General features: G+C 53.2%; 1 protein-coding gene and 1 long non-coding RNA gene across 6 annotated transcripts; one reads left to right on the top strand and one right to left on the bottom strand.

The window, feature by feature from the left end:
- The first annotated feature begins 940 nt into the window (after window positions 1-940).
- LOC146764557 (kallikrein-14-like) lies at window positions 941-15,568 on the top strand. 5 transcript variants are annotated; one of them, XM_085564393.1, is made up of 6 exons: window positions 941-1,055; window positions 4,542-4,586; window positions 6,108-6,255; window positions 9,576-9,904; window positions 11,583-11,719; window positions 14,026-15,568. In XM_085564393.1, exons 2-6 carry the CDS (start codon window positions 4,544-4,546, stop codon window positions 14,176-14,178), a joined length of 810 nt encoding a protein of 269 aa, XP_085420519.1. In that variant the 5' UTR covers window positions 941-1,055; window positions 4,542-4,543; the 3' UTR covers window positions 14,179-15,568. The 5 variants fall into 5 exon arrangements, with proteins under 5 accessions (XP_085420519.1, XP_085420518.1, XP_085420517.1 ...); XM_085564392.1 differs by having other exon boundaries at window positions 949-1,055; window positions 6,108-6,219; window positions 9,576-9,886; XM_085564391.1 differs by having other exon boundaries at window positions 949-1,055; window positions 6,108-6,219.
- LOC146764558 (uncharacterized) lies at window positions 9,885-10,256 on the bottom strand. The gene is made up of 3 exons (XR_014950719.1): window positions 10,205-10,256; window positions 10,145-10,163; window positions 9,885-9,953 (listed from the first exon to the last, which is right to left on the bottom strand). It is a non-coding gene; the product is annotated as an uncharacterized LOC146764558 (long non-coding RNA).
- Window positions 15,569-17,433: the final 1,865 nt, after the last annotated feature.

The following is a 17,433-nucleotide window of genomic DNA, read 5'->3' as shown; positions in this document are numbered from 1 at the left end:
ATTGGGAATTTTTGGGGATTTCTCTGCCATTTTTTCTGGATTTTTGGGATTTTTCCCCTGAATTTTTGGGGATTTTTTTGGGATTTCCACCCATTTTTTTAGGATTTTTTAGGATTTCTCCCCCATTTTTGGGGGGACTTTTCCCCCATTTTTGGGATTATTTTGGGATTTCTCCCCCATTTTTGGGATTTCTCCCCCATTTATTGGGATTTCCCCCTATTTTTGGGATTTTTTTGGGATTTCCTCCCAATTTTTGTGATTTTTTTTGGGATTTTTCCCCCAATTTGTAGGATTTTTCCCCAATTTTTTAGGATTTTTTGGGATTTCCCCCATTTTTTGGGATTTTTTGGGATTTTTGGGGATTTTTTTGGGATTTTTTGGGATTTCTCTCCCATTTTTTGGGATTTCCCCCCCATTTTTGGGATTTCTCCCCCATTTTTTTGGGATTTCCCCCCCATTTTTTGGGATTTTTTCCCATTTTTTATGATTTTTTTGGGATTTCTCTCCCATTTTTTGGGGATTTCTCCCCCATTTTTTGGGATTTCTCCCCCATTTTTTGGATTTCTCCCCATTTTTTATTATTTTTTTGGGATTTCTCTCCCATTTTTTTGGGGATTTTTTGGGATTTCCCCCCCATTTTTGGGATTTCTCCCCCATTTGTTTGGGATTTCCCCCCCATTTTTGGGGATTTTTCCCCCATTTTTTATGATTTTTTTGGGATTTCTCCCCCATTTTTTTGGGATTTTTTGGGATTTCTCCCCCATTTTTTGGGATTTCTCCCCCATTTTTTGGAATTTCCCCCCCATTTTTTGGAATTTCCCCCCCATTTTTGGGGATTTTCCCCCCATTTTTTATGATTTTTTTGGGATTTCCCCCCCATTTTTTGGGATTTCTCCCCCATTTTTTGGGGATTTCTCCCCCATTTGGGGATTTTTGGGAATTCGGGGCTCCCGCCGCTTTTCCCGCCCCGTTCCCGGAAGGAATTTTGGGATTCCGGAGGCGCTTCCTCCCCTCCCCCTCCTCCTCCTCCTCCTGCGGGAATTCGGCAGCGCCAGGTGCGACCCGGGCCTTGGGAATTCCGGGAATTCCGGGAATTCCGGGAAATTCGGGAATTCCGGGAATTCCGGGGCGTCCCCAGGCGGTTTGGGGGCTTTTCCCGGAAGATTTTGGGGTTTTTCCCGGGAATTTTGGGAGATCCCGTGGGAATTTTGGGGCTTCCCGGAAGAATTTGGGGATTTTCCCGCGAGATTTTGGGATTTTTCCGGGGGAATTTTTGGGGATTTCCCAGCAAAATGTTGGGATTTTTCCAGTGGATTTTGGGGTTTTCCGGGAGAATTTTGGGGCTTTTCCAAGGAATTTTGGGATTTTCTGGCGAATTTTGGGGATTTTTCCAAGGGATTTTTGGTTTTTCCGCGGGAATTTTGGGATTTTCCGGCGAATTTTTGGGATTTTTTCCAAGGGATTTTTGTTTTTTTTCGCGGGAATTCCGGGAGATCCCGAGGGAATTTTGGGGCTTCCCGGGAAAATTTTGGGATTTTCCGGGGGAATTTTGGGAATTTTGGGGTGAATTTTGGGAATTTCCAGTGGTTTTTGGGGGTTTTCCATGGGAAATTTGGGATTTTCCAGGGAATTTTGGGATTTCCCGGGGGGAATTTTTGGTTTTTCCGCGGGAATTTTGGGATTTTCCAGCGAATTTTTGGGGGTTTTCGATGAATTTTTGGGGATTTTCCAAGGGATTTTGGGATCTTCCGGGAGGATTTTGGGGTTTTCTGTGGGAATTTGGGGAATTTTGGGGTTTCCCAGCAGGAATTTTGGGAATTTCCAGGCGGAATTTTGGGAATTTTGGGGTTTCCGGGTGGAATTTGGGGATTTAAGGGAGGAATTTTGGGAATTTTGGGATTTTCCAGGAGGAATTTTGGGAATTTCTGGGTTCCCATGGGGAATTTTGGGATTTTCCACGAGGAATTTTGGGGTTTCCATCGGGAATTTTGGGGGTTTTGGGTGGAATTTTGGAAATTTCGGATTTTCCATCGGGAATTTTGGGGTTTCTGGGAGGAATTTTGGGAATTTTGGGGTTCCCGTCCAGAATGTTGGGATTTTCCGGGGAGAATTTTGGGGTTTTCCGTGGGAATTTTGGGATTTTCTGGGAAATTTTGGGATTTTCTGGGGGAATTTGGGGATTTTCTGGCAAATTTTGGGATTTTCTGGGGGAATTTTGGGGTTTCTCCAAGGGATTTTTGGGATTTTCTGGGAAATTTTGGGATTTTCCAGCGAATTTTTGGATTTTCCATTGGTTTTTTGGGGTTTTCTGGGAGAATTTTGGGGTTCCCGTCGGGAATTTGGGGATTTTTCGGCTGATTTTTGGCATTTTCTGGGGAAATTTGGGGATTTTCCGGCAAATTTTGGGGTTTTCCGATGAATTTTTGGGGTTTCTCCGAGGGATTTTTGGGTTTTTTTCGTGGGAATTCCGGAAGATCCCGAGGGAATTTTGGGGCTTCCCAGAAGAATTTTGGGATTTTCCGGGAGGAATTTTGGAGATTTCCCAGTGAATTTTTGGGGGTTTTCACTGAGATTTTGGGAAATTCCAGTGATTTTTTGGGGTTTTCCAGGGGATTTTGGGAATTTTGGGGGAAATTTGGAGTTTTATGGGGGAATTTTGGGGTTTTCCAGATGGAATTTTGGGGTTCCCATCGGGAATTTTGGGGTTTCCGGGTGAAATTTGGGGATTTTCCAAGGGATTTGGGGATTTTTCCGGCGAATTTTGGGTTTTTCCCAGGGAATTTTTGGTTTTCCACGGGAATTTTGGGACTTTCCAGCAAATTTTGGGATTTTCCAGTGGTTTTTTGGGGTTTTCCCGAGGAATTTTGGGATTTTCCAGGAGAATTTTGGGATTTCCCAATAAATTTTTGGGGTTTTCCAAGGGATTTTGGGATTTTCCGTGGGAATTTTGGGAATTTCTGAGTTCCCATCGGGAATTTTGGGGTTTCCGGGTGAAATTTTGGGAATTCCGGATGGAATTTTGGGGTTTCCAGGAGAAATTTTGGGATTTTTCTGAGTGGAATTTTGGGAATTTTGGGGTTCTCGCCAGGAATTTTGGGGTTTCTGGGAGGAATTTTGGTATTTTATGGATGGAATTTTGGGAATTCTGGGATTTTCTGGGAGGAATTTTGGGAATTTCGGGGTTCCCATTGGGAATTTTGGGATTTTTGGGGTGGAATTTTGGGAATTTTGTCGTTTCCAGGTGGAATTTTGGGATTTTTGTGGGTGGAATTTTGGGATTTTTGGGATTTTCCAGGAGGAATTTGGCGAATTTCGGGGTTCCCATGGGGAATTTTGGGATTTCTGGGAGGAATTTGGGGAATTTTGGGATTTTCCAGGAGGAATTTGGGGATTTTCCAGGTGGAATTTTGGGAATTCTGGGGTTCCCATCGGGAATTTCCCCATTCCCGCTTTCCCTTCCCCTTTTCCCAACATTTTCCTTTTTTTCCCATTTTTTTTCCCAATTTTTCTCCATTTTTCCTGATTTTCCCCATTTTTCCTTTTCCCTTTCCCTCCTCCCTCAATTTTCCCTCAATTTTCCGCTTTCATTCCAATTTCCTCCCAAAATTCCCATTTTTTCCTCCCAAATTTCCTTTTCCCCTCTGATTTTTCCCACCAAATTTCCCAATTTCCTCCCCAAAATTCCCATTTCCCCCCCAAATTTCCCTTTGTCCCAAAAAAATTCCCATTTTTCCCTCCCAAAATCCACATTTTTACTCCCAACTTTCTCCAAAATTTCCATTTTTGCCCCTCTGATTTTCCCCCCCAGAATTCCCATTTTCCCTCCCAAAATTCCCATTTTTTCCCCCCAAATCCCCAATTTTCCCGAAATCCCCGTTTTCACCCCCAAAATCCCCATTTCCCCCCCAAATTTCCCTGAAATTTCCATTTTTTCCTCTGATTTTTTCCCCCAAATTTCCCCTTTCCCCCCAAATTTTCCCTCAAAATTTCCCCAAAATTCCCATTTTTGCTCCATTTTCGCCACCAAATTCCCAATTTTCCCAAAATTCCCAATTCCCCCCCCAAATTCCCAATTTCCCCCTCAAATTTCTCATTTTTCCTCCCAGAGTATCCCCAAAATTTCCTTTTTTCCTCTGATTTTCCCCAAAATCCCAATTTTCCCAAAATCCCCATTTTTCGCCCCAGATTTCCCATTTTCTTCCCCAAATTTCCCTGAAATTTCCATTTTTCCTCCCATTTTTCCTCCCAAAACTCCCAATTTTCCCCAAATCCCCGTTTTTCTCCCCAAATCCCATTTTCCCTCTAAAATTTCTGTTTCCCACCCACATTTTTCCCAATTTTCCCAAAATTCCCATTTTTCCTCCCAAATTTCCCCAAAATTTCGTTTTTTCCTCCCATTTCCCCCCTCCCAAAATTCCCATTCCCCTCTCCCCCAGAATTCCCAATTTTCCTCCCAAATCTCCCCAAAATTTCCCCAAAATTCCCATTTCCTCCAATTTTTTCCCAAAATCCCCGTTTTTCACCCCAAATTTCCCTCGCAGGGATGCGGCTGCTGCTGCTGCTGCTGCTGCTGCCGGCGGCCTCAGGTGAGCCCAAAATCCCCAAAATTCCCCAAAATTCCCCAAAATCCACCCGAAATTCACCCAAAATTCCCAAAATTCCCCAAAATCCACCCGAAATTCACCCAAAATTCCCAAAATTCACCGAAATTCCCCAAAATTCCCCAAAATCCACCCAAAATTCACCCAAAATTCCCCAAAATCCCCAAAAATCCCCAAAATTCCCCAAAACCCATGCAAAATTCTCCCAAAATTCACCCAAAATTCATCAAAATTCCCCAAAATCCACCCAAAATCCACCCAAAATTCCCCAAATTCCCCAAAATTCCCCAAAATTCTCCAAAAATTACCCCAAAATTCCCCCAAAATTTACCCAAAATTCACCAAAATTCACCCAAAATCCACCCAAAATTTATCAAAATTCCCCAAAATTCATCCAAAATTCCCCAAAATTCCCCCCAAAATACTCCCAAAATCCACCCAAAATTCACCCAAAAATTCCCCAAAATCCACCTGAAATTCACCCAAAATTCACCAAAATTCACCCAAAATTCACCCAAAATGTCCCCAAAATTCACCCAAAAATTCTCCCAAAATTCACCAAAATTCACCCAAAAATTCTCCAGAAATTCCCCAAAATTCACCCAAAATTCACCCAAAAATCCACCCAAAATTCACCCAAAAATTCCCCAAAATGCACCCAAAATTCACCCCAAATTCCCCAAAATTCACCCAAAATTCACCCAAAAATTCTCCAGAAATTCCCCAAAATTTATCAAAATCCACCCAAAAATTCACCCAAAATCCACCCAAAATTCACCCAAAATTCACCCGAAATTTCCCCAAAATTCACCCAAAATCCACCCAAAATTCCCCAAAAATGCACCCAAAATTCACCCAAAATTCACCAAAATTCACCGTGGCACACCTGTGCCCCGCCCTGGCACACCTGTGTCCCTCCCTGGCACACCTGTGTCTCTGTGCCCCGCCCTGGCACACCTGTGTCTCTGTGTCTCTCTCAGGTGCGCGGGTGCCCAGGTGGGTGCTGGACGGGCACACCTGTGCCCCGCCCTGGCACACCTGAGCCCCGCCCTGGCACACCTGTGTGTCTCTCTCAGGTGTGCGGGTGCCCAGGTGGGTGCTGGACGGGCACACCTGTGCCCCGCCCTGGCACACCTGTGTGTCTGTGCCCCTCTCAGGTGTGCGGGTGCCCAGGTGGGTGCTGGACGGGCACACCTGTGCCCCGCCCTGGCACACCTGTGCCCCGCCCTGGCACACCTGTGTCTCTGTGCCCCTCTCAGGTGTGCGGGTGCCCAGGTGGGTGCTGGACGGGCACACCTGTGCCCCGCCCTGGCACACCTGAGCCCGCCCTGGCACACCTGTGTGTCTGTGCCCCTCTCAGGTGCGCGGGTGCCCAGGTGGGTGCTGGACGGGCACACCTGTGCCCCGCCCTGGCACACCTGTGTCTCTCTCAGGTGTGCGGGTGCCCAGGTGGGTGCTGGACGGGCACACCTGTGCCCCGCCCTGGCACACCTGTGTCTCTCTCAGGTGTGCGGGTGCCCAGGTGGGTGCTGGACGGGCACACCTGTGCCCCGCCCTGGCAGGCCGCGCTGTTCCGGGGTCGTCGCTTCGTCTGCGGCGGGACCCTGGTGGCGCCCAGGTGGGTCCTGACGGCCGCGCACTGCCACGCCCCCGGGTACGCGCAGGTAACGGGGCACCTGGGCACACCTGGGGCACCTGGGCACACCTGGGAGGTTACCTGGGCACACCTGGGCATGGCTGGGATACACCTGGGCACACCTGGGACACACCTGGGCAAGGCTGGGACACACCTGGGCACACCTGGGCATGGCTGGGATACACCTGGGCACACCTGGGCATGGTTGGGAGGTTACCTGGGCACACCTGGGCACACCTGGGCACACCTGGGCACACCTGGGCAGGTCTGGGTGGCCGCGCGCTGCCACGCCCCCGGGTACACACAGGTAACGGGGCGCCGGGCACACCTGGGGCACCTGGGCACACCTGGGCATGGGGAACTCACCTGGGCACACCTGGGCATGGTTGGGATACACCTGGGCACACCTGGGCATGGTTGGGAGGTTACCTGGGCACACCTGGGCGGGTCTGGGTGGCCGCGCACTGCCACGCCCCCGGGTACGCGCAGGTAACGGGGAGCCGGGCACACCTGGGGCACCTGGGCACACTTGGACACACCTGGGCATGGCTGGGATACACCTGGGCACACCTGGGCATGGTTGGGAGGTTACCTGGGCACACCTGGGCGGGTCTGGGTGGCCAGGCACTGCCACGCCCCCGGGTACGCACAGGTAACGGGGCGCTGGGCACACCTGGGGCACCTGGGGATACCTGGGCACACCTGGGGGCACCTGGGCATGGCTGGGCATGGCTGGGATACACCTGGGATACACCTGGGACACACCTGGGACACACCTGGGCACACCTGGGCGGGTCTGGGTGGCCGCGCGCTGCCACGCCCCTGGGTACGCGCAGGTAACGGGGCACCGGGCACACCTGGGGCACACCTGGGCATGGGGAACTCACCTGGGCACACCTGGGCATGGCTGGGATACACCTGGGCACATCTGGGGGCACCTGGGGGGGCAGAACTGGGCATGGCTGGGGACACCTGGGGGCATCTGGGCACACCTGGGCATGGCTGGGATACACCTGGGCACACCTGGGCACACCTGGGCATGGTTGGGAGGTTACCTGGGCACACCTGGGCGGGTCTGGGTGGCCAGGCACTGCCACGCCCCCGGGTACGCGCAGGTAACGGGGCGCCGGGCACACCTGGGCACACCTGGGGCACCTGGGACACACCTGGGCAAGGCTGGGACACACCTGGGCACACCTGGGCACACCTGGGGCACCTGGGCATGGCTGGGATACACCTGGGGGCACCTGGGCATGGCTGGGAGAGCACCTGGGGACACCTGGGGGGGTACCTGGGCACACCTGGGCATGGCTGAGATACACCTGGGGGCACCTGGGCATGGCTGGGGGTTACCTGGGGACACCTGGGCACACCTGGGCAGGGGGAGGGGCTCATCCGGGCAGGTGATGGGCTCACCTGGGCACAGCTGGGCACACCCCCACCTGTCCTGTGCCACCTGCATCACCTGTGCCACCTGTCCTGTGCCACCTGCATCACCTGTGCCACCTGTCCTGTGTCACCTGTGTCACCTGTGTCACCTGTCCTGTGTCACCTCCTGTGTCCCCTGTGTCACCTGTCCTGTGTCACCTCCTGTGTCACCTGTGTCACCTGTGTCATGTGTGTCACCTGTCTGATCTCACCTGTCCCTCACCTGTCCTTTACCTGCCCCACCTGTCCAATCTCACCTGTCTGATCTCACCTGTCCACATCTCACCTGTCCGATCTCACCTGTCCAATTTCACCTGTCCAATCTCACCTGTCCAATCTCACCTGTCTCACCTGTCCGATCTCACCTGTCCAATTTCACTTGTCCGATCTCACCTGTCCCACCTGTCCAATCTCACCTGTCTATATCTCACCTGTGTCTCACCTGTCTCACCTGTCCATATCTCACCTGTGTCTCACCTGTCCAATCTCACCTGTCCGATCTCACCTGTGTCTCACCTGTCCCACCTGTCCAATCTCACCTGTCCAATCTCACCTGTCCATATCTCACCTGTGTCTCACCTGTCTCACCTGTCCATATCTCACCTGTGTCTCACCTGTCCAATCTCACCTGTCCATATCTCACCTGTGTCTCACCTGTCCCACCTGTCCAATCTCACCTGTCCAATCTCACCTGTCCATATCTCACCTGTGTCTCACCTGTCCCACCTGTCCGATCTCACCTGTGTCCCACCTGTGTCTCACCTGTCCCACCTGTCCAATCTCACCTGTCCAATCTCACCTGTCCGATCTCACCTGTGTGCCACCTGTGTCTCACCTGTCCCACCTGTCCAATCTCACCTGTCCAATCTCACCTGTCCGATCTCACCTGTGTGCCACCTGTGTCTCACCTGTCCCACCTGTCCAATCTCACCTGTCCTATCTCACCTGTGTCTCACCTGTGTCTCACCTGTCCAATCTCACCTGTCCATATCTCACCTGTGTCTCACCTGTCCCACCTGTCCAATCTCGCCTGTCCCACCTGTGTCTCACCTGTCCCACCTGTCCAATCTCACCTGTCCTATCTCACCTGTGTCTCACCTGTCCCACCTGTGTCTCACCTGTCCAATCTCACCTGTCCCACCTGTCCGATCTCACCTGTCCCACCTGTGTCTCACCTGTCCAATCTCACCTGTCCCACCTGTCCGATCTCACCTGTCCCACCTGTGTCTCACCTGTCTCACCTGTCCAATCTCACCTGTCCCACCTGTGTCTCACCTGTCCAATCTCACCTGTGTCCCACCTGTCTCACCTGTCCAATCTCACCTGTGTCCCACCTGTCCCGCCTGTCCAATCTCACCTGTCCCACCTGTGTCTCACCTGTCCAATCTCACCTGTCCCACCTGTGTCTCACCTGTCCAATCTCACCTGTGTCCCACCTGTCCCACCTGTCCAATCTCACCTGTGTCTCACCTGTCCAATCTCACCTGTCCGATCTCACCTGTGTCCCACCTGTCCCACCTGTCCATATCTCACCTGTGTCTCACCTGTGTCCCACCTGTGTCCCACCTGTGTCTCACCTGTGTCTCACCTGTCCCACCTGTGTCCCACCTGTCCAATCTCACCTGTGTCCCACCTGTCCCACCTGTCCAATCTCACCTGTGTCTCACCTGTCCCACCTGTCCAATCTCACCTGTCCGATCTCACCTGTGTCCCACCTGTCCCACCTGTCCATATCTCACCTGTGTCTCACCTGTGTCCCACCTGTGTCTCACCTGTGTCTCACCTGTCCCACCTGTGTCCCACCTGTCCGATCTCACCTGTGTCTCACCTGTGTCCCACCTGTCCATATCTCACCTGTGTCTCACCTGTCCCACCTGTGTCTCACCTGTCCCGCCCGTCCCTCTCCGCAGCCCCCTCACCGTCCGCCTGGGCCGCCCCTCCCACCGCCAGGTGCGCCCAGGTGAGGCGGCGCCCGGCCCCGCCCCGTCGCCGCCGCCAGGTGAGGCCTCACCTGCGCCAGGTGAGCAGCGGCGGCAGGTGCGGCCCTTCCGCTTCCCCGGCTACAACGAGAGCTCCAAGGACGGCGACCTGATGCTGCTGCGGCTGCAGGTGCCGGCGCACCTGGGCCGCCAGGTGAGGCCGCTGCCGCTGGCGCGCACCTGCGCCGCGCCCGGCACCGCCTGCCAGATCTCCGGCTGGGGCTCCACCACCAGCCCCGAAGGTGAGCGCACCTGGGCAGGTGAGGGGGATGGGACAGGTGAGAACACCTGGGCAGGTGAGGGACACACCTGGGCAGGTGAGGGGGATGGGACAGGTGAGCGCACCTGGGCAGGTGAGAACACCTGGGGAGGTGAGGGACACACCTGGGCAGGTGAGGGACACCTGGGCAGATGAGGGGGATGGGACAGATGAGCACACCTGGGACAGGTGAGGGGACACACCTGGGCATGTGAGGCACACCTGGGCAGGTGAGGGACACCTGGGGAGGTGAGGGACACCTGGGCAGGTGAGGGACACCTGGGGAGGTGAGGGAGAACACCTGGGGAGGTGAGAACACCTGGGGAGGTGAGGGACACCTGGGCAGGTGAGGGAACACGCCTGGGCAGGTGAGGGACACCTGGGCAGGTGAGAACACCTGGGGAGGTGAGGGGGATGGAACAGGTGAGCGCACCTGGGCAGGTGAGGGACACCTGGGGAGGTGAGGGAACACCTGGGCAGGTGAGGGACACCTGGGCAGGTGAGGGAACACCTGAGCAGGTGAGGGACACCTGGGCAGGTGAGGGACAGCTGGGGAGGTGAGGGGACACACCTGGGCAGGTGAGGGAACACACCTGGGCAGGTGAGGGGGATGGGACAGGTGAGCACACCTGGGCAGGTGAGCACACCTGGGGAGGTGAGGGACACCTGGGCAGGTGAGAACACCTGGGCAGGTGAGGGAACACCTGGGCAGGTGAGGGAACACCTGGGCAGGTGAGGGGACACACCTGGGCAGGTGAGGGAACACCTGGGACAGGTGAGACACACCTGGGATAGATGCAGGGAACACACCTGGCACAGGTGAGGGGTGTGGGCACACCTGGGAACCCCTAAGGTGAGTGGGTTACCTGGGCACAGGTGAGGCGGGATTTCGGGGTTACCTGTGGGGGTCACCTGGGCACAGGTGAGACATCAGGCATTACCTGGCCAGGTGTGACCCCAGACAGGTGTGGGGGTTACCTGCCCAGGTGTGTTACCTGCCCAGGTGTGACTCCAGGTGACCCCAGATGTGACCCCAGGTGACCTTAGACAGGTGTGGGGTCAACTGCCCAGGTGTGACCCCAGATGTGACCCCAGACAGGTGTGGGGGGTTACCTGCCCAGGTGTGACCCCGGACAGGTGTGGGGTCACTGCCCAGGGTCACCTGCCCAGGTGTGACCCCAGATGTGACCCCAGACGGGTGTGGGAGGTTACCTGGCCAGGTGTGACCCCGGGTGACCCCGGACAGGTGTGGGGTCACCTGCCCAGGTGTGAGCCCGGACAGGTGAGGGGTCACCTGCCCAGGGTCACCTGGCCAGGTGTGACCCCAGGTGAGCCCGGACAGGTGTGGGGTCACCTGCCCAGGGTCACCTGCCCAGGTGTGACCCCGGGTGACCCCGGACAGGTGAGGGGTCACCTGCCCAGGTGTGACCCCGGGTGACCCTGGACAGGTGAGGGGTCACCTGCCCAGGTGTGACCCCGGGTGACCCCGGACAGGTGAGGGGTCACCTGCCCAGGTGTGACCCCGGGTGACCCCGGACAGGTGAGGGGTCACCTGTCCAGGTGTGACCCCGGACAGGTGAGGGGTCACCTGCTCAGGTGTGACCCCGGGTGACCCCGGACAGGTGTGGGGTCACTGCCCAGGGTCACCTGGCCAGGTGTGACCGGGCGTGTCCCCGCAGTGACGTTCCCGCAGGAGCTGCGCTGCAGCCAGGTGCGCATCGTACCTGAGCTCACCTGCCGCCGCATCTACCCCGACTCCATCACCCCCAACATGGTCTGCGCCGGGGAGCCCCGGAGCCGGGCCGACACCTGCCAGGTGAGTCGGACAGGTGAGACAGGTGAGACACCTGGGACAGGTGAGGGGTCTGCGCCGGGGAGCCGCGCAGCCGGGCCGACACCTGCCAGGTGAGTCGGACAGGTGAGACAGGTGAGATACAGGTGAGACAGGTGAGACAGGTGAGACAGGTGAGACACCTGGGACAGGTGAGACTGGGACAGGTGAGACACCTGGGACAGGTGAGACTGGGACAGGTGAGACAGGTGAGACACCTGGGACAGGTGAGACTGGGACAGGTGAGACAGGTGAGACACCTGGGACAGGTGAGACTGGGACAGGTGAGACAGGTGAGATTGGACAGGTGAGACTGGGACAGGTGAGACAGGTGAGACACCTGGGACAGGTGAGACAGGTGTGGGACAGGTGGGACATGGACAGGTGGGACAGGTGTGTGCCAGGTGAGACAGGTGAGACAGGTGGGACAGGTGGGACAGGTGAGATTGGACAGGTGAGACAGGTGAGACAGGTGTGAGCCCCGCAGCCGGGCCGACACCTGCCAGGTGAGATTGGACAGGTGAGACAGGTGTGGGGCCATTTTGGGACAATTTGGGGCCATTTTGGGACAATTTTGGGCAATTTAGGGCCATTTTGGGACAATTTGGGGCCATTTTAGGACATTTTGGGGCCATTTTGGGACAATTTGGGGCCATTTTAGGACATTTTGGGCCCATTTTGGGACAATTTGGGACATTTTGGGACAATTTTAGGACAATTTTGGGACAATTTGGGCCAATCCGTGGTGAATTTGGGGCAATTTGGGCACATTTTGGGACATTCCAGGGCAAATTTGGGGCCATTTTGGGACAAATTGGGACAATTTGGGTCAATCTTAAGTGAATTTGGGACAATTTGGGCAAATTTTGGGACTTTCTGGGGCAATTTGGGGCCATTTTGGGACAATTTGGGACCATTTTGGGACCATTTTGGGACAATCCGAGTTGAATTTGGGGCAATTTGGGCACATTTTGGGTCAATCCCGGGCATTTTGAGGGTGATTTTGGGGGTGATTTTGGGGCAATTTTCGGGTGATTTTGGGGCAACTTTGGGGGTCATTTTGTGGTGATTTTGGGTCATTTTGGGGTGATTTTGGGATGATTTTCGGGTGATTTTGGGATGATTTTCGGGTGATTTTGGGGGCGATTTTGGGGGCGATTTTGGGATGATTTTGGTGGTGATTTTGGGGTGATTTTGGGGGCGATTTTGGGGGTGATTTTGGGATGATTTTGGGGGCGATTTTGGGGATGATTTTGGAGTGATTTTGGGGGCGATTTTGGGGATGATTTTGGGATGATTTTTGGGTGATTTGGGGGCAATTTTGGGGCGATTTTGGGGTGATTTTGGGGCGATTTTGGGATGATTTTGGTGGTGATTTGGGGGATGATTTTGGGGTGATTTTGGGGGCGATTTTGGGGGCGATTTGGGGGATGATTTTGGGGCGATTTTGGGGTGATTTTGGGGCGATTTTGGGGTGATTTTGGGGTGACTTTGGGGTGATTTGGGGGCAATTTTGGGGCGATTTGGGGGATGATTTTGGGGCGATTTTGGGCTGATTTTGGGGCGATTTTGGGGATGATTTTGGGGTGATTTTGGGGGCGATTTGGGGGCAATTTTGGGGTGATTTTGGTGGTGATTTTGGGGTGATTTTGGTGGTGATTTTGGGGATGATTTTGGGGGCGATTTTGGGGTGATTTTGGGGTGATTTTTGGGTGATTTTGGGGTGATTTTGGGATGATTTTGGTGGTGATTTTGGGGTGATTTTGGGGGCGATTTTGGGGTGATTTTGGGACGATTTTGGGGATGATTTTGGGATGATTTTGGTGGTGATTTTGGGGATGATTTTGGGGTGATTTTGGGGGCGATTTGGGGGCAATTTTGGGGTGATTTTGGGGATGATTTTGGGGATGATTTTGGGGTGATTTTGGGATGATTTTCGGGCGATTTTGGGGGCGATTTTGGGATGATTTTGGTGGTGATTTTGGGGTGATTTTGGGGCGATTTTGGAGTGATTTTGGGGATGATTTGGGGGTGATTTTGGGGGTGATTTTGGGGTGATTTTGGGGATAATTTTGAGGCGATTTTGGGGGTGATTTTGGGGGTGATTTTGGGGCGGATTTGGGGTGATTTTGAGGGTGATTTTGGGGTAATTTTGGGGTAATTTTGGGGTAATTTTGGGGATGATTTTGGGCCGATTTGGGGCCGATTTCTCCGGATTCTCGCCGGATCTTCGCGGATTTTCTCGGGAATTTCGGGGTCCCGGCCTTGACCCCCCGAATTTTTCCTTCCAGGGCGACTCCGGGGGGCCCCTGGTGTGCGAGGGGCGCCTGCAGGGCATCACCTCCTGGGGGCCGGGGGTCTGCGGGGACCCCCGAAAGCCGGGGGTGTACGTCAACCTGTGCCGCTACAGCCGCTGGCTGCAGGACACCATGGCCCACAACTGACCCAAAACCGGCCGGATTCGCCCCAAAAACGGCCAAAATCGGCTGCATTCGCCCCAAAATCGCCTGGATTCGCCCCAAAATCGGCCGGATTCGCCCCAAAATCAGCCAGATTCGCCCCAAAATCGGCCGGATTCGCCCCAAAATCGGCCGGATTCGCCCCAAAACTGGCTGGATTCGCCCCAAAATCGGCCGGATTCGCCCCAAAATCAGTTGGATTCGCCCCAAAATCGCCTGGATTCGCCCCAAAATCGGCCGGATTCGCCCCAAAATCGGCCGGATTCGCCCCAAAAACGGCCAAAATCGGCTGCATTCGCCCCAAAATCGCCTGGATTCGCCCCAAAATCGGCCAGATTCGCCCCAAAACTGGCCGGATTCGCCCCAGAAACAGCTGGATTCACCCCAAAATCAGCCGGATTCACCCAAAATCGGCCGGATTCGCCCCAAAATCGGTTGGATTCGCCCCAAAATCAGCCAGATCTACCCCAAAAATGGCCGAATTTGCCCAAAAAAACAGCCAAAATCGGCCGGATTCACCCCAAAATCTGCTGGATTCACCCCAAAATCGGCCGGATTCGCCCCAAAATCGGCCGGATTCGCCCCAAAATCGGCCGGATTTACCCCAAAAATGGCCGAATTTGCCCAAAAAACCAGCCAAAATCAGCCGGATTCACCCCAAAATCGGCCGGATTTGCCCCAAAAACGGACGGATTTGCCCCAAAAACGGCCAAAATCGGCTGCATTCTCCCCAAAATCGGCTGGATTCGCCCCAAAAACGGCCGAGTTCACCCCAAGATCGGCCGAGTTCAACCAAAATCAGCCATATTTGCCCCAAAAATGGCCGGATTCACCCCAAAACCGGCCAAAATCGGCTGGATTCACCCCAAAAACGGCTGAGTTGAACCAAAATCGGCCAGATTCGCCCCAAAAACGGCCGGATTCACCCCAAAAACGGCCAAAATCTGCTGGATTCGCCCCAAAAACGGCCGAGTTCACCCCCAAAATGGCTGAATTTGACCCCAAATCAGCCAAGTTTGCCCAAAATCAGCTGAATTTGACCCAAAATCGGCCAAGTTCAACCCAAAATCAGTCGAGTTTGCCCCAAAACCAGCCAAGTTCACCCCAAAAATGGCCAAATTCCACCCAAAATCGGCTGAGTTCACCCAAAATCAGCTGAATTCAACCCAAAATTGGCTGAGTTCAACCCAAAAATAGCCAATTTTAACCCAAAAATTGATGAATTCAGCCCAAAACTGGCCAAATTCACCCCAAAAATGGCGAAATTCACCCCAAAATCGGCCGAATTCACCCCAAAACCCCCCGGGGCCACGAGGTTGAAAATCCCCGAAATCCGAGTTCCAGCCTGGAAATTAAAAATGTTTTTCACCCCAAATTTGCTGTTCAGGGTGACAAAAATAATTTTAAAAAATCAACCCCAAAATCCTGGAATTTCACCCCAAAAAGTCCCAAAAATCCGGCCCAAAATCGCCCAAAAAATCCCGACCAAAATCTCAGTCACCGTCCCAAAAATGGAACCCAAAATGCCAAAAATCCACCCAAAATCCCACCCCAAAATCCCAAAAATCCACCCAAAATCCCACCCCAAAATCCCAAAAATCCACCCAAAATCCCACCCCAAAATCCTGATCTACCAGAAACCCAAATTACCCAAAAATCCAGGCAAGAATCCCCAAAATTCTGCCCCAAAGTTCCCAAAATTCCACCTCAAAAACCCCCAAATTCCACCCCAAAAATCCCCAAAATTCCATCCCAAAAATAAAAAAATTGACACCAAAAAATGCCCAAAATTCACCCCCAAATTTCACCCTAAAATTTCACCCCAAAAATCCCAAAATTCCACCCCAAAATCGCCAAATCTCACCCCCCAAATCCCCAAATTTCATCCCAAAATTCCCAAATTCCACCCCCAAAATTTCCAAATTTTATCCTAAAAATCCCCAAATTTCACCCCAAAATCCCCAAAATTCCACCCCAAGAAATCTCAAAATTCCACTCAAAAATCCCCAAATTTCACCCCAAAAATCCACAAAATTCACCCCAAAAATCTCAAAAATTCCACCCCAAAATCCCCAAAATTCTGCCCCAAAATCCACAAAATTCCCCCCAAAAATCCCCAAATTTCACCCCAAAAATAAAAATTGACCCAAAAAATCCCAAAATTCCATCCCAAAAAGTGTCCAAAATTCAAACCTAAAATCCCCAAATTTTACCCCAAAAATGCCCAAAATTCCACCCCAAAAATAAAAAATTGACCAAAAAATGCCCAAATTTCACCCCAAAAATACCAAATTTCACCCCAAAAATGCCCAAATTCCACCCCCAAAATCCCCAAATTTTATCTTAAAAATCCCCAAATTCCACCCCAAAAATCTCCAAATTCCACCCCCAAAATCCCCAAATTCCACACCAAAAATCTCCAAATTCCACCCCCAAAATCCCCAAATTTTATCTTAAAAATGCCCAAATTTCACCCCAAAATCCCCTAAATTCCAGCAGAAAATTAAAAAAATTGACACCAAAAATTGCCAAAATTCACCCAAAAATCCACCCCAAAAATCCCCAAATTTCATCCCAAAATTCCCAAATTCCACCCCAAAAAATCTCCCAATTTAACCCCAAAACCCCCAAATCTCACCCCAAAAAATGCCCAAAATTTCCCCCCCCAAAATCCCCAAATCTCACCCCAAAAATCGGGGTCAGTGTTTTGACCTTTGACCCCTCCGAGATGTGACCTCCTGACCCCCCCCCCCGGGGTCACCCTGGGGTCACCTGGGGGTCACCTCGGGGTCACTTCAGGGTCACATTGGGGTCACCTCGGGGTCACTTCAGGGTCACCTCGGGGTCACCTGGGGGTCACTTCAGGGTCACCTCGGGGTCACATCGGGGTCACTTCAGGGTCACCGTGGGGTCACCTGGGGGTCATTTCAGGGTCACTTCAGGGTCACCCCAGGGTCACCTGGGGGTCACCTGGGGGTCATTTCAGGGTCACCTCGGGGTCACTTCAGGGTCACATCGGGGTCACCTCGGGGTCATTTCAGGGTCACCCCAGGGTCACCTCGGGGTCACCTCGGGGTCATTTCAGGGTCACTTCAGGGTCACCTCGGGGTCACATCGGGGTCACCTGGGGGTCACTTCAGGGTCACCCCAATGTCACCCCCAGGGTCACCCCAGGGTCACCTCAGGGTCACCGGTGCCACCACCCTAGGGCCACCCTGGGGTCATTTCAGGGTCACCCTG

This window comes from Lonchura striata, chromosome 33 (assembly GCF_050655825.1).
Source record: "Lonchura striata isolate lonStrDom1 chromosome 33, ASM5065582v1, whole genome shotgun sequence".
NCBI lineage: Eukaryota > Metazoa > Chordata > Aves > Passeriformes > Estrildidae > Lonchura > Lonchura striata.
This window is presented reverse-complemented; position numbering and strand designations above follow the sequence as displayed.